The 19,370-nt window shown below is 36.7% G+C and overlaps 2 protein-coding genes across 2 annotated transcripts; both read left to right on the top strand.

Annotated features, from left to right (window-relative positions):
• The first annotated feature begins 773 nt into the window (after positions 1–773).
• On the top strand, positions 774–1,303 carry LOC138632070 (stromelysin-3-like). The gene is made up of 2 exons (XM_069717346.1): positions 774–989; positions 1,100–1,303. Exons 1-2 carry the CDS (start codon positions 782–784, stop codon positions 1,222–1,224), a joined length of 333 nt encoding a protein of 110 aa, XP_069573447.1. The 5' UTR covers positions 774–781; the 3' UTR covers positions 1,225–1,303.
• Positions 1,304–4,404: 3,101 nt separating this feature from the next.
• LOC138632061 (serine/threonine-protein phosphatase 6 catalytic subunit-like) lies at positions 4,405–15,845 on the top strand. Its single transcript, XM_069717334.1, has 7 exons — positions 4,405–4,589; positions 9,925–10,020; positions 10,729–10,794; positions 11,514–11,655; positions 11,749–11,828; positions 13,680–13,889; positions 14,876–15,845. The coding sequence occupies exons 1-7, from the start codon at positions 4,515–4,517 to the stop codon at positions 15,122–15,124; spliced, it is 918 nt and encodes a 305-aa protein (XP_069573435.1). The 5' UTR covers positions 4,405–4,514; the 3' UTR covers positions 15,125–15,845.
• The last annotated feature ends 3,525 nt before the right edge of the window (positions 15,846–19,370 follow it).

Raw genomic sequence — 19,370 nt, 5'->3', positions numbered from 1 at the left:
AAAAAGCCTCCGGCTCCATAGACTCCCATTCAACTTCTGTCATCAAATCCAAAGTGAATAAAATGTGTCCATCAGTTATCTCGGTGTTGTTAGCTAAAGTCACTCCTTCTTCTTAGTTTTCTGGAGGTCCATCTGAAAATAATCCCTCATTCATTAGAAAAGAAGATTCAAGAAGACCTGTTTTTGGGGGCGTGTCTGTTTGATTGACAGGCCTGTGGTGCAGTCAGGTTACAGCTATCGGTGGGCGGGACGTAGTATCCTCAGGTTTCCAATCAGATCGGTCTGATCCACCGCTGGCTCCTCCCCCAGCTCGTCCAAATATGGTCACTTCCTGCTCCAAAGCTCCAAACCAGCAAAGATGGTGACGGACAGAATCTGAACTGGAGGTTTTGTAACGTTCACAAACCAACGATGACCTCACTGATGGATGATGACCTCACTGATGGATGATGACATCACTGATGGATGCCGCTTGGTTGCAACACCACAAACCTTTAAGTAGCAGCTTTTTCACCTGGACACAGATTTCCTTGAGCTACTACATCCTGGGCTAATCTGGCTCTTGATGTAAACTTCAAACAATCACCACCTTCCAGAAACAATGTCCTGGTTATATAATCCACAGAACACACTGTCAACACTTAATGGGAACTATGGGCCACTAACAATGTCTTTGTTTAGTAAACGCGGTTCACGTCGGGTTTTATTCCATCTCCTCGCTGTGGCAGGTGACAGTTACTGGGTGTTTGATGCTGAGAGGAAGATAACTGGACCAGAATCGATGTGGCGGCTGGGTCTTCCTGTAACAGACATCCAAGCAGCTTTGAAGTGGGAAGAAGACCACATTGAGAAAGTGTACTTCTTCAAATCCGCTTCTTACTGGCCCTTCGATGTTCAGGAGAATCGGGTGGATGACCTCCATCCTCGCAGCATGCACCAGTGGGGAGGAGTACCCAGAGATATCGATGCTGCCTTCTGGGATTCATACGGTGAGGACTGGCATCGTCTTACTTCCTCTGCCTCTGAGCTGATGACGGTCTGAGAAACGTTGTAACCCGCCGTTCCAGAGGTGATTGTTGCTTTCTGTTTCCCCTCACAGGTTATGCTAACTTCCTGAGTGGGCTGCACTACTGGAAGTTTGACCCGGTGGCGCTGAAGGTGCTGGAAGGTTTCCCCCGCAGCATCGGCAACGATTTCTTTGGCTGCTCTGCCACGTCTAAATAAGTTCATCACTCACATCTGCTAAACTTGTGCACAGCAGTGAACTCCAAACCCACATAAATACAACATCACTCACACCAAAGTCTTCACCTGTTACAACCAAATTCTGACATTTTAAAAACAACTGATTTCCATGATCAATACTTGTGTTTATGGTTTCTACAACCGGGTTTCCAAAAACGTTGGGACGCTAATGTAAATAAAACCAGAATGTGATGATTTGCAAATCCCACAAACCCATATTTAATGAAAAATAAACCAAAGACAACATATCAAATGTTAAAACTGAAAAATATTATTGTTTTATGAAAAATATCTGCTCATTTTGAATTTGATGGCAGTAACACGTCTCAAAAAAGTTGGAACAAGGTCAATAAGAGACTGGGTTAACCCTAACCCTCACAACTAATCAGGTTACCATGGCAACAGATCAGTAATATGATTGTGTATAAAAAGATGATTTCAGAGAGGTAGAGTCTCTCAGCAGTGAAGATGGGGAGAGGTTCACCACTCTGAAAGACTGTGTGAGAAAATAGTGCAACAATCTAAGAATAATGTTCCTCAACGTAAAACTACAAAGAATTAGTGGATTTCATCTTCTACGGTTCATAATATCATTAAAAGATTCAGAGAATCTGGAGAAATCTCTGAACACAAGGGACAAGGCTGGAAACTATTATTGGATGGTCGTGGTCTTCAATTCAAAAAATTTGGCGCATTATTAAAGTGAAAAATACAACAAAGGAGCTGTGGAGCAGCTGAAACTCTATATCAGCAAGAATGGGACCACATTTCACTTTCAAAAGTCCAGCAACTGGTCTCCTCAGTCCCCAACCGTTTCCAGAGTGTTGTTAAAAGAAGAGGTGATGCAGCACAGTGGTGAACATGAACCTGGAACAACGTTATAGAGACGTGTTGCTGACATCAGATTCAAAAAGAGCAGATGTTTTTCATAAAACAACAAAATTTCTCAGAGTTAACATTTGATATGTTGTCTTTGGTTTATTTGCAATTAAATATGGATTAAAATGATTTGCAAATCCTCACATTCTGTTTTTATTTACATTTTTACACAGCGTCACAACTTTTTTGGAAACAAAGCGTTTTACGTTTGACTCAAAGTTTGCAACCATCCAGTTTCACTTCATTTCAGGAGCAAAAATCCAAACATAAATCATCTCAGGGCACTTTTCAAGTGAGGTCTCCGGACTTCTGCAGGGCTATAAATGTTTGGGACAGTTTAAGAACACATCTGGAGGCAACTGGTTAAATTCACAATCTTCACGTCGGAGCGTTGGTTTGAAAACAGACTGGCGCATTAAAGAGCAGCTCTACCAGCAACATTCCTGCAGCGCCCTCTGGAGGTCGACAGGTGTACGTCTGGCATGTTTAGACATTACAGGCTTTATTTTTACTTCCCAACACGTTCATGTAATTTGTGCTTTGACTGCTTCCTCAGTTTCCTCGACAGAAACAAACCATTGATGACCTCACTGATGGTTGATTCTTGGTCGGACCTCAAACTTGGTAAATGCTGTAAATCTTGTAATGATTGTAAATTACGTTTCACAAAAAGAACGCAACATAGGTTACCTCAAATTACAAAAATGTCATGTCAGCTAAACGAGTAAGTTATCAGAATCACAGTTCACACATATCTATTTATTTATCTATTCATTGTTTGTTTGTTTACAAAAACTAAACTGTTGCTAACATCCACAGTGCTTTCCATAAATCCATAGATTGTATATAAAAGTAAATCATATTTGCTCTTCACCTGGAGAGCCCCCTGCTGGTCAAACTTAAACATGCAGTGAACACCAGCTCTCTGTCTCCCCCTGCTGGTTGTGGAGCAGCTGGTCTCCTCTGGTTCTTCTGTGTCTGTTTGCATGAGACAGCCTCCGTCTGACGGGCTGCTGGATGCTCGTGTTGGGGAACAGAAGCTGTCCATCATGGGGCGGCTTCATCGCTGACAGCTGGACGTCTCTGTCTGATTACTGGCTGCTGCTGGAGCCTGATGACAGGTTCAGTTTACATCACTACATCTCTAATATTCATGTTGAACTCCTTTTCAGTTGGTAAATTACACAACATTTAGTCGTCAAACTACTTTTATATAAGAATGAATAAAACATTGCAAACATGTTTTTCTCCTATATAATAAACTACATTTCCAGTTGAATAATTATGAATTACCATAGAAACAATCCAACATGTTGACCTGACAGTAACATGCTTTCTCCATTCAGGTTATAATATTCAGGGTTTGTTGACAGTGTAAATTCAAACCTGTGATAATAAAAGCTGTCGAAAGTGATGGATGAACATTGATTTGAAATTGGCTGTGTGTCTCTCTGTGTGTCTCTCTGTGTCTCTCTGTGTGTCTCTCTGTGTCTCTCTGTGTGTCTCTCTGTGTCTCTCTGTGTCTCTCTCTGTGTGTCTCTCTGTGTGTCTCTCTGTGTGTCTCTGTGTGTCTCTCTGTGTGTCTCTCTGTGTCTCTCTGTGTGTCTCTGTGTCTCTCTGTGTGTCTCTGTGTCTCTGTGTGGACTGACAACCTGCACAAGATGAACAGGGTTTACATCATAGATGGATGGATAAAGTTTCTGAGTACCCTGAAAGTGCTTCATAAACAAAAAAATGTGTTACTAATATAAAAATCAACTGAGAGTTTTGATTTGTTTGTTTATTTGAGTCACTGTTTGCTGTCAGTTGAAGCTGGTCAACACTTCTTAGTGTCTTGTCTGCCCTCTGCTGTCATGGTAACTACCAGATACAACATTTATAAGCAATACATTTGATTTATTGTGAAAAACACCATACAAATGGTATAATATATACAATTAATCAAATCAAAGCTTGAAAAAAAGCACATTTTATAAACAGTGCATACAGTTTCAGGAGAATTTTAACGAGGGCATTGTGAAGTAGACAGTGACGTCACCAGCAGGGGGCGACGTCGTGTCTGTTCTGCACAATAAACTCATTCAATAAACGCATAAAGATGTAATAAGCGCATAAAATCCCCCAAAACGAGCTGAACTGGTGAAACACATGATACGGTCCTTCGTTGTAGCTTGTTTTGTTTCATTTTGTTGGTCTTCATGACGAAAAAACAAAAATGTTGTAAAAGGTTTTTATTGTGAAGGTTTGTACCGGATGTGATTAGCTCGGGTTGCGTCCGACACGATGACGTCACTGAAAGTTGAAGATGAAGCAGCGCTGAGAGGAAGAAGAAGAAAAAGGAACCTGCTAGCTGGCTAACCGCGTTAGCACCCCGTGCTCGTTCGCTGATCATGGCTCCTTTAGACCTCGATAAGTACGTAGAAATAGCGAGACACTGCAAATACCTGCCGGAAAACGACCTCAAGGTGAGTTTGAGCTGCTGAGTCTTCATCTGAAACGAGGTTTGTGGATGTGAGCGGAAGCTAACCGGGCGAAGTTGGACCGACAACCGTCGCTAATCACTTATCATTATTATTTACTGCGCAGAGGCTGGATGTGATTTCGACGCCCTGTTTAGTGTCATCAGTGTGACAGGACATGTGGATCAGGGTGACAGGACATGTGGTGTCCGGAGAACAGACCGAGTTTAAACCGTCAGGGAGGAAGCTGCACCGCGAAACTAGCTGCTAGCACTGCTAACGGTGGCTAACATGTAGCAGCAGCATGCTAGTAGCTGGATGGTAGCAAACACCTGTTTACCTGCCAGGTGAAGGTGACTTCTGGTGGAGGGGACAGTTGGACACCTGAGAGAGAAGACATGTCTCCTCTGTCAGGAATCATAGTCTGCTTGTCTCTTCTGTCATCGTCACAGTGAAGCAGCACATCCATCTTCTGTAGGAACCTCTTCCACAAACACTAATAATAATAATACTGTGATGATCATAACATACATTCATAATAATAATAATAATAATGATGATCATAACATACATTCATAATAATAATAATGATGATCATAACATACATTCATAATAATAATAATAATGATCATAACATACATTCATAATAATAATAATGATGATCATAACATACATTCATAATAATAATAATGATCATAACATACATTCATAAAAATAATAATGATGATCATAACATACATTCATAATAATAATAATAATGATCATAACATACATTCATAATAATAATAATGATGATCATAACATACATTCATAATAATAATAATAATGATCATAACATACATTCATAAAAATAATAATGATGATCATAACATACATTCATAATAATAATAATGATGATCATAACATACATTCATAATAATAATAATGATGATCATAACATACATTCATAATAATAATAATGATGATCATAACATACATTCATAATAATAATAATAATGATGATCATAACATACATTCATAAAAATAATAATGATGATCATAACATACATTCATAATAATAATAATAATGATCATAACATACATTCATAAAAATAATAATGATCATAACATACATTCATAAAAATAATAATAATAATAATGATCATAACATACATTCATAATAATAATGATCATAACATACATTCATAATAATAATAATAATGATCATAACATACATTCATAATAATAATAATAATGATCATAACATACATTCATAATAATAATAATGATGATCATAACATACATTCATAAATAATAATAATAATAATTCATAATAATAATAATAATGATCATAACATACATTCATAATAATAATAATGATCATAACATACATTCATAATAATAATAATAATGATCATAACATACATTCATAATAATAATAATAATGATCATAACATACATTCATAATAATAATAATGATCATAACATACATTCATAAAAATAATAATGATCATAACATACATTCATAAAAATAATAATAATAATAATGATCATAACATACATTCATAATAATAATAATAATGATCATAACATACATTCATAAAAATAATAATAATAATAATGATCATAACATACATTCATAAAAATAATAATGATGATCATAACATACATTCATAATAATAATAATAATGATCATAACATACATTCATAATAATAATAATAATGATCATAACATACATTCATAATAATAATAATGATCATAACATACATTCATAAAAATAATAATAATGATCATAACATACATTCATAATAATAATGATGATCATAACATACATTCATAATAATAATAATGATGATCATAACATACATTCATAATAATAATGATGATCATAACACATACATTCATAATAATAATAATGATGATCATAACATACATTCATAATAATAATAATGATGATCATAACATACATTCATAATAATAATAATAATGATCATAACATACATTCATAATAATAATAATAATGATCATAACATACATTCATAATAATAATAATGATGATCATAACATACATTCATAATAATAATGATGATCATAACATACATTCATAATAATAATAATGATGATCATAACATACATTCATAATAATAATAATGATGATCATAACATACATTCATAATAATAATGATCATAACATACATTCATAATAATAATGATGATCATAACACATACATTCATAATAATAATAATGATGATCATAACACATACATTCATAATAATAATGATCATAACATACATTCATAAAAATAATAATGATGATGATCATAACACATACATTAATAATAATAATAATAATGATCATAACATACATTCATAATAATAATAATAATGATCATAACACATACATTCATAATAATAATAATAATGATCATAACATACATTCATAATAATAATAATAATGATCATAACATACATTCATAATAATAATAATAATGATCATAACATACATTCATAATAATAATAATAATGATCATAACATACATTCATAATAATAATAATAATGATCATAACATACATTCATAATAATAATAATAATGATCATAACATACATTCATAATAATAATAATGATGATCATAACATACATTCATAATAATAATAATGATGATCATAACATACATTCATAATAATAATGATGATCATAACATACATTCATAATAATAATAATGATGATCATAACATAATAATAATAATAATGATCATAACATACATTCATAATAATAATAATAATGATCATAACATAATAATAATAATGATGATCATAACATACATTCATAATAATAATAATGATCATAACATACATTCATAATAATAATAATAATGATCATAACATACATTCATAATAATAATAATAATGATCATAACATACATTCATAATAATAATGATGATCATAACATACATTCATAATAATAATAATAATGATCATAACATACATTCATAATAATAATAATAATGATCATAACATACATTCATAATAATAATAATAATGATCATAACATACATTCATAATAATAATAATGATCATCATACATACATTCATAATAATAATAATGATCATAACATACATTCATAATAATAATAATAATGATCATAACATACATTCATAATAATAATAATGATCATAATACATTCATAATAATAATGATGATCATAACATACATTCATAATAATAATAATGAATGATCATAACATACATTCATAATAATAATAATGATCATAACATACATTCATAATAATAATATCATAATGATTCATAATACATACATTCATAACACATACATAATAATAATGATCATAACATACATTCATAATAATAATAATAATGATGATCATAACACATACATTCATAATAATGATCATAACATACATTCATAATAATAATAATGATGATCATAACACATACATTCATAATAATAATGATCATAACATACATTCATAAAAATAATAATAATGATGATCATAACACGTACATTAATAATAATAATAATAATGATCATAACACATACATTCATAATAATAATGATCATAACATACATTCATAATAATAATAATAATGATGATCATAACACATACATTCATAATAATGATCATAACATACATTCATAATAATAATAATGATGATCATAACACATACATTCATAATAATAATAATGATCATAACACACATTCATAATAATAATGATCATAACATACATTCATAATAATAATGATCATAACACATACATTAATAATAATAATAATGATCATAACATACATTCATAATAATAATGATCATAACATACATTCATAATATTAATGATCATAACATACATTCATAATAATAATGATCATAACACATACATTCATAATAATAATGATGATGATCATAACACATACATTCATAATAATAATGATGATCATAACACATACATTCATAATAATAATAATGATGATCATAACACATACATTCATAATAATAATAATGATCATAACATACATTCATAATAATAATGATCATAACATACATTCATAATAATGATGATCATAACACATACATTCATAATAATAATGATGATGATCATAACACATACATTCATAATAATAATAATGATGATCATAACATACATTCATAATAATAATGATCATCATACATTCATAATAATGATGATCATAACATACATTCATAATTGATCATAACACATACATTCATAATAATAATGATGATGATCATAACACATACATTCATAATAATAATAATGATGATCATAACACATACATTCATAATAATAATGATGATGATCATAACACATACATTCATAATAATAATAATGATGATCATAACACATACATTCATAATAATAATGATGATGATCATAACACATACATTCATAATAATAATAATGATGATCATAACATACATTCATAATAATAATAATAATGATGATGATCATAACACATACATTCATAATAATAATAATGATGATCATAACACACATTCATAATAATAATAATGATGATCATAACATACATTCATAATAATAATGATGATCATAACACATACATTCATAATAATAATGATGATGATCATAACACATACATTCATAATAATAATAATGATCATAACATACATTCATAATAATAATAATAATGATGATGATCATAACACATACATTCATAATAATAATGATCATAACACATACATTCATAATAATAATAATGATGATCATAACATACATTCATAATAATAATAATAATGATGATGATCATAACACATACATTCATAATAATAATAATGATGATCATAACACATACATTCATAATAATAATAATAATAATGATGATCATAACATACATTCATAATAATAATGATGATGATCATAACACATACATTCATAATAATAATAATGATGATCATAACACATACATTCATAATAATAATAATAATAATGATGATCATAACACACATTCATAATAATAATAATGATGATCATAACATACATTCATAATAATAATGATGATCATAACACATACATTCATAATAATAATAATGATGATCATAACACATACATTCATAATAATAATAATGATTATAACACATATATTCATAATAATAATGATGATGATCATAACACATACATTCATAATAATAATAATGATTATAACACATACATTCATAATAATAATGGTACAGATCTCAATCTGTTCTGATTTCTTTTCGTTTCTCTTCTTATCATTGAGAAAATGAATGAACCAGACATTTTCTACGAGGACGGCTGTGACCTCTGACCTCTGACCCCTCGTTGTGTTTTCCTTTCTATCTTTCCAGAGATTATGTGATTATGTTTGTGATTTGCTGCTTGAAGAATCAAACGTTCAACCAGTCGCGACTCCAGTTACAGTTTGTGGAGATATTCATGGTCAGGTGAGTCTGATAAATGATAAATGATAAGTCTGATAAATGATAAATCTGATAAATGATAAGTCTGATAAATGATAAGTCTGATGTCTGATAAGTCTGATAAATGATAAGTCTGATAAATGAATCTTAGTTTTTTTTTTCCACTTGTTAACGGTTCCTTTCAAAAATCCAACATAAGGCCCTTCAATCTCAGTTGTCAGGTTCAAACCGTGTCTGAATATCTTTGCAGTCATAATACCAGTAATAATACGATAAAATAGAAATTACAGCACTTTAAATTACAGCTATGATTTATAATAGAGAAGCTTGTATTTATATTTATTTCATCCTCAAACACTGAAGATGAAATGATGTTAAAGTCACGCCGTGTTTAATATCAATAACTCAGCGACGCCTTCGTGTTTGACAGTTATTCACCATGGCAACGGGGCAGTTGCGCCACTTAAAGTGTTGGACTGAAAATATTCACGGACATCAAAATGTTCAAGACATTAAGGAATGTGTTAAATTAACACAATATAACATTTTTATTTGTATAATATCAGTTATTGTAAATAAATCGTTACACTGCTGCTGTGAAGAACGTTCACAGTAGATCCGTTGATTTAAGTTAGAAGTGATCTCGGTCCCACTGGGTGAAAATATCAAAATGAGTTTGTTGAATGGTTTTATGTTGATAATACTAATCTTCTTCTTAATGTTCCTGTCTAGTTTTATGATCTATGTGAACTCTTCAGAACTGGAGGACAAGTTCCAGACACAAATTACATTTTCATGGTGAGTAAACTTTCTTTAACTTCAGCCGAGCTGCAGTTTAATGTACCAGAATAATACGTTGATAATAATCACTAAACGTCCATGTTGACTTTACGAAGGAATCCTCCTCATGTCACGTCTACCTTTTAACTGCAGTCAGTATTATCGTCTCATTATTTCCACATACTTAACTTGAGATGCATCAAAGACAGTTGTCTGACATTGAATGAATATTTAATAGCGAGATATTACAAATCACAGGAGTAGAAAATATTCTTCATATCAACAATGATCATGAGATTATCGGTCCTTCTTTAAACACGTTACAATTTATTTTACATTTAGTTGTTATTCTCATGTCATGTTATAGATTAAAACTATAGACATACATCTTTTAGTAACACACACAAGAAAAGATCAATCACAACATTATATGTAAACGTGCTGTATGTTATAAAGATGGTTAGCTGGGATCATTTTTAATATGTCATAGTGTTTGTCAGTGTAACAGTAAAGTTTTAATATCCTGCCGTAGTGTTGAAACAGCTGCTGAAACTTTAGACTAAACTACACGCACTCATAGAACCGGAGTTACAGCCAGGTGACCATCGTTTCTTCCATATATTAGATTTATCTGTTGTGGTATATGTGCTGATTTAAAAAAAAAACAACTTATTTTTAAAAGAACATATTTTCAGAAAGTTGCTCTGTTCTCCTTCACGTCGTCTTCCTTCCTGCAGGGCGACTTCGTGGATCGAGGATATTACAGCTTGGAGACGTTCACACACCTGCTAGCCTTGAAAGCAAAGTGGCCCGACCGCATCACGCTTCTACGAGGAAACCACGAGAGCAGACAGATCACGCAAGTTTACGGCTTTTACGGTGCGTACGTCGCCTCCGCCGTTACCGAGGTAACCGTCTCCTCCGTTGGCTGCTCTCAGACCTCATGTTCTCGTGTTCTGCTTGTTTTTCTAGATGAGTGCCAAACAAAATACGGAAACGCCAACGCCTGGCGGTACTGCACCAAAGTGTTCGACATGCTGACTGTAGCTGCTGTAAGTTCACTCGTCTTTCTGTCTGTTTCCACTGTGACGCACTGGGAACCTGTGATTGAAGTCTTAAAGGACCGTAGCAGTGGATGAAGTGAACTTATACTCCTGGAAACCATTTTCCAGTTTGTGCAAGTGCTCGTTTTTACAAACATTTATTCAGCCTTTGATGGGCCGACTGGTTTTGAGGTTGTTGTTTTTTCAGAGACTTGAAACTTGCTCAACATGGCTGAAGCCTCAGAATGAATCCATCACACGGTGAGCGGTCCAGGATCCAAACTAACGTACCAACATACTGTTTAGTATGTTACATGTAGGAGGCCAAAAGTACCAGGATGTTCTACTGCATCCGGTCGTATTCTGCAGTCTGCAGGTCAGCGTGATACTCTGGGTGTTCTTACCCACAATCCTTTGCAGCGGAAGATATGTCACATCCACTGAACGTACTCGTTCCACATCGCGTCCTTTTTCTTTTTTACTTCAAAACGTGGCGCTACAGATACGACCAGGAGGGTCAAAGTTAAAGGCACATTGAAGTACTGCAGGTAAAAAGAAATAGTACGAGATTCAGAGCACCGGGGTCGGTTTGACTTGATCAGAGTTGTGATATTCAAATGTGGATATTCTGATATTAAATCAGTTGGAGTACACAGAGAGGATGATGATGATGACTCCGCCCCTTTTATTATCAATCAAAACACCAGCTCTGCGTCGCACCAAAGACCCAACCACAGAGGGAACAAATATCTTTACTACTGAAAATAATCATCACTTTCCTTTTTGAAAATTTTAACAATTTATTACAAAAGATTTTTTTTAAATGGCTGCATGCTTTGGAGAATAATTAGAGAATAATGAGCCGTAACAGTTTGTGGCGGAAGCAGAACTATCTGAGATGTAAAGTGATGAACATCCAGCTGATGGTGTGTTTGTGTTCCTGCGCTAAGCAGCTGCTGCTGGTTGTTTACCGGGTCGCTGTAACACCGGCCGACCCGTCACTCACAATCATCTCACATGTTCACCGTCACAGTGGTACGAAGACTTGATGTCAGTGTTGCTATGTCAGATCAGCTGACCGTAGAGACAGCTGCAGCGGCGTCTCTGATTGGTCAATAATCTAATGGAGCAGGAAAAGGAGGAGCCAGATTCGTTCAGGAACACTGTGTTTCTGTCACTATTCATAACATGAAAAATACTGTTATGAATTCATTTTTTGTTCAATTTTTCTTTCTCTTAAAAATCCCTGTGATGTCTGTCAAACTGCTGACGGGATACTTTCAATAATCTGGCTGTTATGAATTATTAATCAGTGGAGGTTTGAAGACTGAAACCAGCACCTAGAAAAGTGAATTTTAATGTTCATGACGTCATGAAGTGTGAGACCCGGGACACACCGGCAGCGTGTTACATCCACCTGTGTTTGTCCTCACCTGCAGCACGTCTGCTGCGGCGCTGCTGCTGCCAGTCGCTGAGTTTCCTTCGTTCACCTTTGATCAGAGTGAAACAAACTGATTTTGGTTCATGCTCTCAGTTCTCCATGATGCATTCAGGGTCTCCCAGCTGTTAGTAGCATTAAGAGCACACATTCAGGGGTTTAGATGAGTGTCCATAGACCTGAGCAGACGTAAGATCAGAGTTCAGTGGACGTTGTTGGTCAGATTGTTTTGTATGAAGGTTTTTTCCAGTTTGAACAGACTCGGTTCTCTTCTCTGTTTGGATCCATCTGGTGAAACGGTAGAAAGGGAGGTGTGCAAACATCCCCTTTGGACCGGTACTAACGTAGACTTCTACTGTTATTGACCTGAGTCGTGTGTGCTGCCTGGTTTTCTAAAGAAATGCTTTGAAATCTGTCCCCAGCTGATCGATGAGCAGGTCCTGTGCGTCCACGGTGGTCTTTCACCCGACATCAAGACTCTGGACCAGATTCGAACCATCGAACGCAACCAGGAGATCCCCCACAAGGGGGCCTTCTGTGACCTGGTGTGGTCCGACCCGGAGGACGTGGACACCTGGGCCATCAGTCCACGAGGCGCCGGCTGGCTGTTCGGCTCCAAGGTCACTAATGAGGTACGCTGACTCATCGACTTTCAGAAACTGATCAGTAGAAAAACCTCCTTCAACATGAAGCTGGTCAGAAGTTCACACTCACGCTCGTCTCGTTTCATTTCATGTTGAACTTTCAATGATTTCCTTTTCTTTTTTTTAAATGAACACAGTTAAATTATTACTTTAGTGGTGCTGAAAGGTCCAAATGTCGTGTAACTTTCCGAGGCCTGTAAAAGTCCCGCTGCTGATCCTGATTCCGATCAAAAGGGATTATTGAACTGCACTCATTGGATCGACCAACACAAAGTACTGATGGGAGGTCCATGGAGCTCCGTGAAGATCCTCCAACACAGAAACCAAGCGGACTCCTTCAAGTGGACTGAAGTTCGCAGCCGACCACACGGACGAAGCAGAAAACTCCTGCAGGAAAGTTTTCTGATCAGATGAGATGAAGATCGAGTTGTTTGGAAGAGTAGAAGTGAGGCCTTCAAGAAAAAGAGGACATTCCAGCTCTGCAGCCTGATAGAGGAAACATTACGCAGAGTGAATGGAAGAATGAAGACCATCAGCTGGATGTTCCAACAGAATGACGACCCTGAACACATCACAGCTGGATAAAGCAGGAAGAGAATAAGATCTTACGGCCTTTTCAAAGTAAAACTATTCGGACTGTGTTAAAAAGTTGTGTCCGTTTCAGGAAACCTATAAATGTGATTGAACTCTTGTCAATCCTGCCGAGAGCAGATGTCAAATATCCAACCAGAAGACACACCAGGTGTTTCAAATGGATATTTTTGAGCCCGTATGTATAATGTTGACTTCACAAAACCCATAAAATAATAATAATAATTATAATGACTCGTGCACCAGATTCTTGTTCTTACTCACTCTGTCCCATACAAATAACAGCAAATCCTGATGTTTCCACGAACTCCTACATGAAGCCTGTAACGGAACCTTTAAGCTTTTATATATTTAGACGTAATTCTCGTGTCTCCTGTTTTCAGTTTGTTCACATCAACAACCTGAAGCTGATCTGCCGCGCTCACCAGCTCGTCCACGAAGGCTACAAGTTCATGTTCGACGAGAAGCTGGTGACCGTGTGGTCGGCGCCCAACTACTGCTACCGCTGCGGCAACATCGCCTCCATCATGGTGTTCAAGGACGTCAGCCGGCGGGAACCCAAGCTGTTCCGCGCCGTGCCCGACTCGGAGCGCGTCATCCCCCCCCGGACCACCACGCCCTACTTCCTCTAATCACCGCTTCCTCCACGCAGACGTCGACTCGCCAGATTTATTTATATGCATATTTTAAGAAGTTCACAGGTGTAACATCTCCTTCAGGTCCGAGAGTGTTTTCTTCCAACGCTGCAGGCTGTTTGTACCAAACTCACTTTGTTCCCTCATAAAGGAGCAAAACCTTCTTCTTCTTCTTCTTCTTCCGTCAACAAGAAAACCATCATTTTAAATTTATTCATATTTTAAATGAATGATGATTCAAATTTAAAATTGCAATTAAAGATGTTCCAGTAAATGAAATGTATTCGAAGTTGAATGGTTTGAGCTCTCGAATGCCTTTTGAAAGACTCATTTTTCTTCGCATGAATATTTCTTGAGTTGGGAAGTAAACTGTTGAAATAATTGCTTCCATTTTAAACACCTCAGATTCTCTGTAAAAACAGGTTTCTGCCTTAAGCACTGGTCTTCGTCTTTCAATTTCACTTTTAAATTATTTCTTTTCTTCTTTTTTTTTAAATCTCCTGCATTACTGCACACACTGTTTATTACAACAACATCCCACGCAGCCTTTTCTCCGTCTAAATGTGATGAATGGTTTCGGCAACTGTGGCATTTTTAAGCAATATCCTTTTATTGTGAAAGGACACCTGACAGCGCGGTAGTTGTGTTTGTAGCAGACGACGGTTCTACTTAACATTGTTTGTCTGTTTTGTAATTTGAATAAAACATTATTCATTAAGTCTTGTGAATAGTCGTCACTTGGAACAACTACGACTGATAATAATGTCGTCATACTGACATGACTGCCATGATGTTCCTCATCATGATGTTCAAGTATGTCCCCCTGGTGCAGAGGCAGCCTGTAACCACCAGGACTGTGAGGAGGTGGACACAGGAGGCTAAAGACGCCCTGCAGGACTGCTTTGAGTCCACAGACTGGGATGTGCTGTGTGGACCACATGGGGAGGACATCAACAGCATGACGGACTGTATCACAGAATACATCAAATTCTGTGAACACACCACCGTACCATCCCGGACTGTAAAATGCTTCCCCAACAATAAACCGTGGATCACCAGTGACGTGAAAGTTCTTCTTAATAAGAAGAAAGCAGCCTTCAGGTCTGGGGACAGGGAGGAGCTCAGGAGAGTGCAGCGCCACCTGAAGGAGAAGATGAGGGAGTGCAAGGACTCCTACAGGAGGAAGCTGGAGGCCAAACTCCAGCAGAACAACGTGAGGGAGGTGTGGACCGGTATGAAGGAGATTACTGGGTTCAAGGGGAGAGAGAGACAACCAGGGGGAACCTGGAGAGGAACAATCAGGGGGAACCTGGAGAGGAACAACCAGGGGGAACCTGGAGAGGAACAATCAGGGGGAACCTGGAGAGGAACAACCAGGGGGAACCTGGAGAGAAACAACCAGGGGGAACCTGGAGAGGTCAAGTGAGCTAAACTGTTGCTTCAACAGGTTTAGTTCACCACCCTCATCTGTCTCCACACCTTACACCTCTGCTGCCTCCCCCCTCTGCCCCCCCTGGTGAGCTGCATAGAGCCCTCAATCTCAAAGGGCTCTTCCTCCATCGACACCTTGACCCCCCCACACCCCTCACCCCCCTCTCTGTGATGACTGGCCAGGTTAGGAGACAGCTGGAGAGACTCCACCAGTGCAAGGCTGCAGGCCCTGACAGCATCAGCCCCGTGGTCCTGAAGACCTGCGCCGTCCAGCTGGCTGAGGTCCTACAACACCTCTTCAACCTGAGCCTGAAGCAGGAGGAGGTCCCGGTGCTGTGGAATATGTCCTGCCTGGTTCCTGTCCCTAAGAAGACGACTCCATCTGGCCTCAACGACTACCGACCGGTTGCCCTCACATCTCATGTGATGAAGGTGCTGGAGAGGCTGGTCTTGGCCCACCTCAGGCCGCTGGTGAAATCTTCTCTGGACCCGCTGCAATTTGCGTACCAGCCTCATGTGGGAGTGGACGACGCCATCATCTACCTGCTGCAACGAGCTCAGTCTCACCTGGATGGAACCGGTGACTCTGTGAGAATCACTTTCTTTGATTTCTCCAGTGCATTCAACACCATCCAACCACTGCTGCTGAGTGAGAAGCTGCGGGTGGTGGGGGTGGACGTGTCCACCGTCTCCTGGATCACTGACTACCTGACAGGCAGACCACAGTTTGTCCGTCTGGGCAGTGTGCTGTCTGATACGGTGGTCAGTGGTACTGGAGCTCCTCAGGGAACTGTTCTGTCTCCCTTCCTGTTCACCTTATACACAACTGACTTCCAGTACAACTCAGAGTCCTGCCATCTGCAGAAGTTCTCTGATGACTCTGCAGTGGCAGGATGTATAAGGGATGGACGGGAGGACGAGTACAGGGCAGTAGTGGAGGACTTTGTGGAGTGGGCGGGAAGGAATCAGCTGCTCCTGAACGTGGCCAAGACCAGAGAGATGGTGGTCGACTTCAGGAGGAAGACGACGGCTCCACAACTGCTGAGAGTTCTGGGAGAGGAGGTGGACATGGTGGAGGAGTACAAGTACCTGGGTGTGTCCATCGACAACAGACTGAACTGGAAGACCAACATCAACGCTGTCTACAAGAAGGTGATGAGTCGACTCTTTCTTGAGGAAACTTCGATCCTTCAATGTGTGCAGCGAGATGTTGGAGATGTTCTACCAGTCTGTTGTGGCCAGTGCTTTGTACTTCGCTGGGGTCTGCTGGGGGAGCAGCATTGGAGCCGGAGACACCAACAGACTTAACAAACTGGTTAAGAAGGCCGGCTCCATCATCGGCTACAATCTGGACAGTCTGGAAAAGGTGGTGGAGAGGAGGACGCTGAACAAACTATTGTCCATCTTGGATAATCCTGTCCACCCTCTCCACCACCTGCTGCAGGGACAGAGGAGGACGTTCTCCAAAAGACTCCTCCAGCTCCGCTGTCACAAGGACAGATACAGGAGATCATTCCTGCCGACCGCAATAAGACTGTACAATAACTCACCTCTGGCAAAATGCATCACAGTACAATAACACTGTTGACTGTGTTCTTGGTTGTTTGTATATAATATATATATATATATATATATATATATATATATATATATATATATATATATATATATATATATATATATATATATATATATATATATATATATATATATACTGTACTGTATATACTGTGCATTTTATATTTTATATTTTTACTGCTATTTTACTGCTGTTTTATTGCTTTCTATTGTTCCATTATTATCTTATTGCTTCCTGTATGGTGCTGTAGCGAAAAAAAATTCCCCTCGGGGATTAATAAAGTAACTACCTAACCTAACCTAACAGGAAGTGTTCTTCTACCTTTCCCACCTGGATGCTTCATTTTGATTCCTCTGTGCCTGCGACAGTCAGCAGGAGGCGCTGTTGGGTCGTCTGTCTGTTCACCACTTCTTCGTGAACGCAATACAGTATCTCAATAATGCCTTTAGGGACTTTCTTCAAATTTGGCACAAATGTTCACTTCAATTCAAGAATGAACTAATTATAGTTTAGGGATCAAAGGTCAATATCACCGTGACCTTGCGCCATCTTTCCCATTCTTGTGCTTGTGTTCTTTTAGGAAAGCCTCGGGGGACTTTCTTCAAATTTGGCACAAATGTTCATTTGGACAACAATGAAGTATTTTGGTTTTGGTGATCAGAAGTCAAAAGGTCAAAGGTTGCTGTCCCATCCATTCATCCATTCATCCCTGTGTATGTGTTTGTGTGTGAACCTACAAACAAGGAATCTGTCATTCCTTTTACTTCTGAAGATGAAAGTTAAGATTAAAATAGTTAATTATATAAACTCTTGTAATGACTTTTTTGAGAATTTGGTTTAATTGGAATCTAATGAGTCTACATTTTTGTAAAAGATTGTAAAATCACCTGTTTTACATAGGTGATGTCACCGGTATCTTCTGGGGAAGAGTCAGGGCTACCCCAACTCTTATATACAGTCTATGGGGAAGATGTGAATAAGAATGGTTGGACTCCAAAACAATGTGATTCCTGACTTTTAATTTGGTAACATTCATTATTTTTCATACAAAAGAAAAAGTATATTATATTATATTATATTACAGTACATTATATTATGTTATGTTATGTTATGTTATGTTATGTTATGTTATGTTATGTTATGTTATGTTATGTTATGTTATAATACATAAATGAAAATATTTGAAGGTTTAAAAATTAATTGCGACTTTATTTAAAATTTCGCGGAAACTAA

Source organism: Brachyistius frenatus, unplaced genomic scaffold (assembly GCF_029030835.1).
Source record: "Brachyistius frenatus isolate BFR_SWC_R1_liver_20210118 unplaced genomic scaffold, ASM2903083v1 Contig_172, whole genome shotgun sequence".
NCBI lineage: Eukaryota > Metazoa > Chordata > Actinopteri > Embiotocidae > Brachyistius > Brachyistius frenatus.
This window is presented reverse-complemented; position numbering and strand designations above follow the sequence as displayed.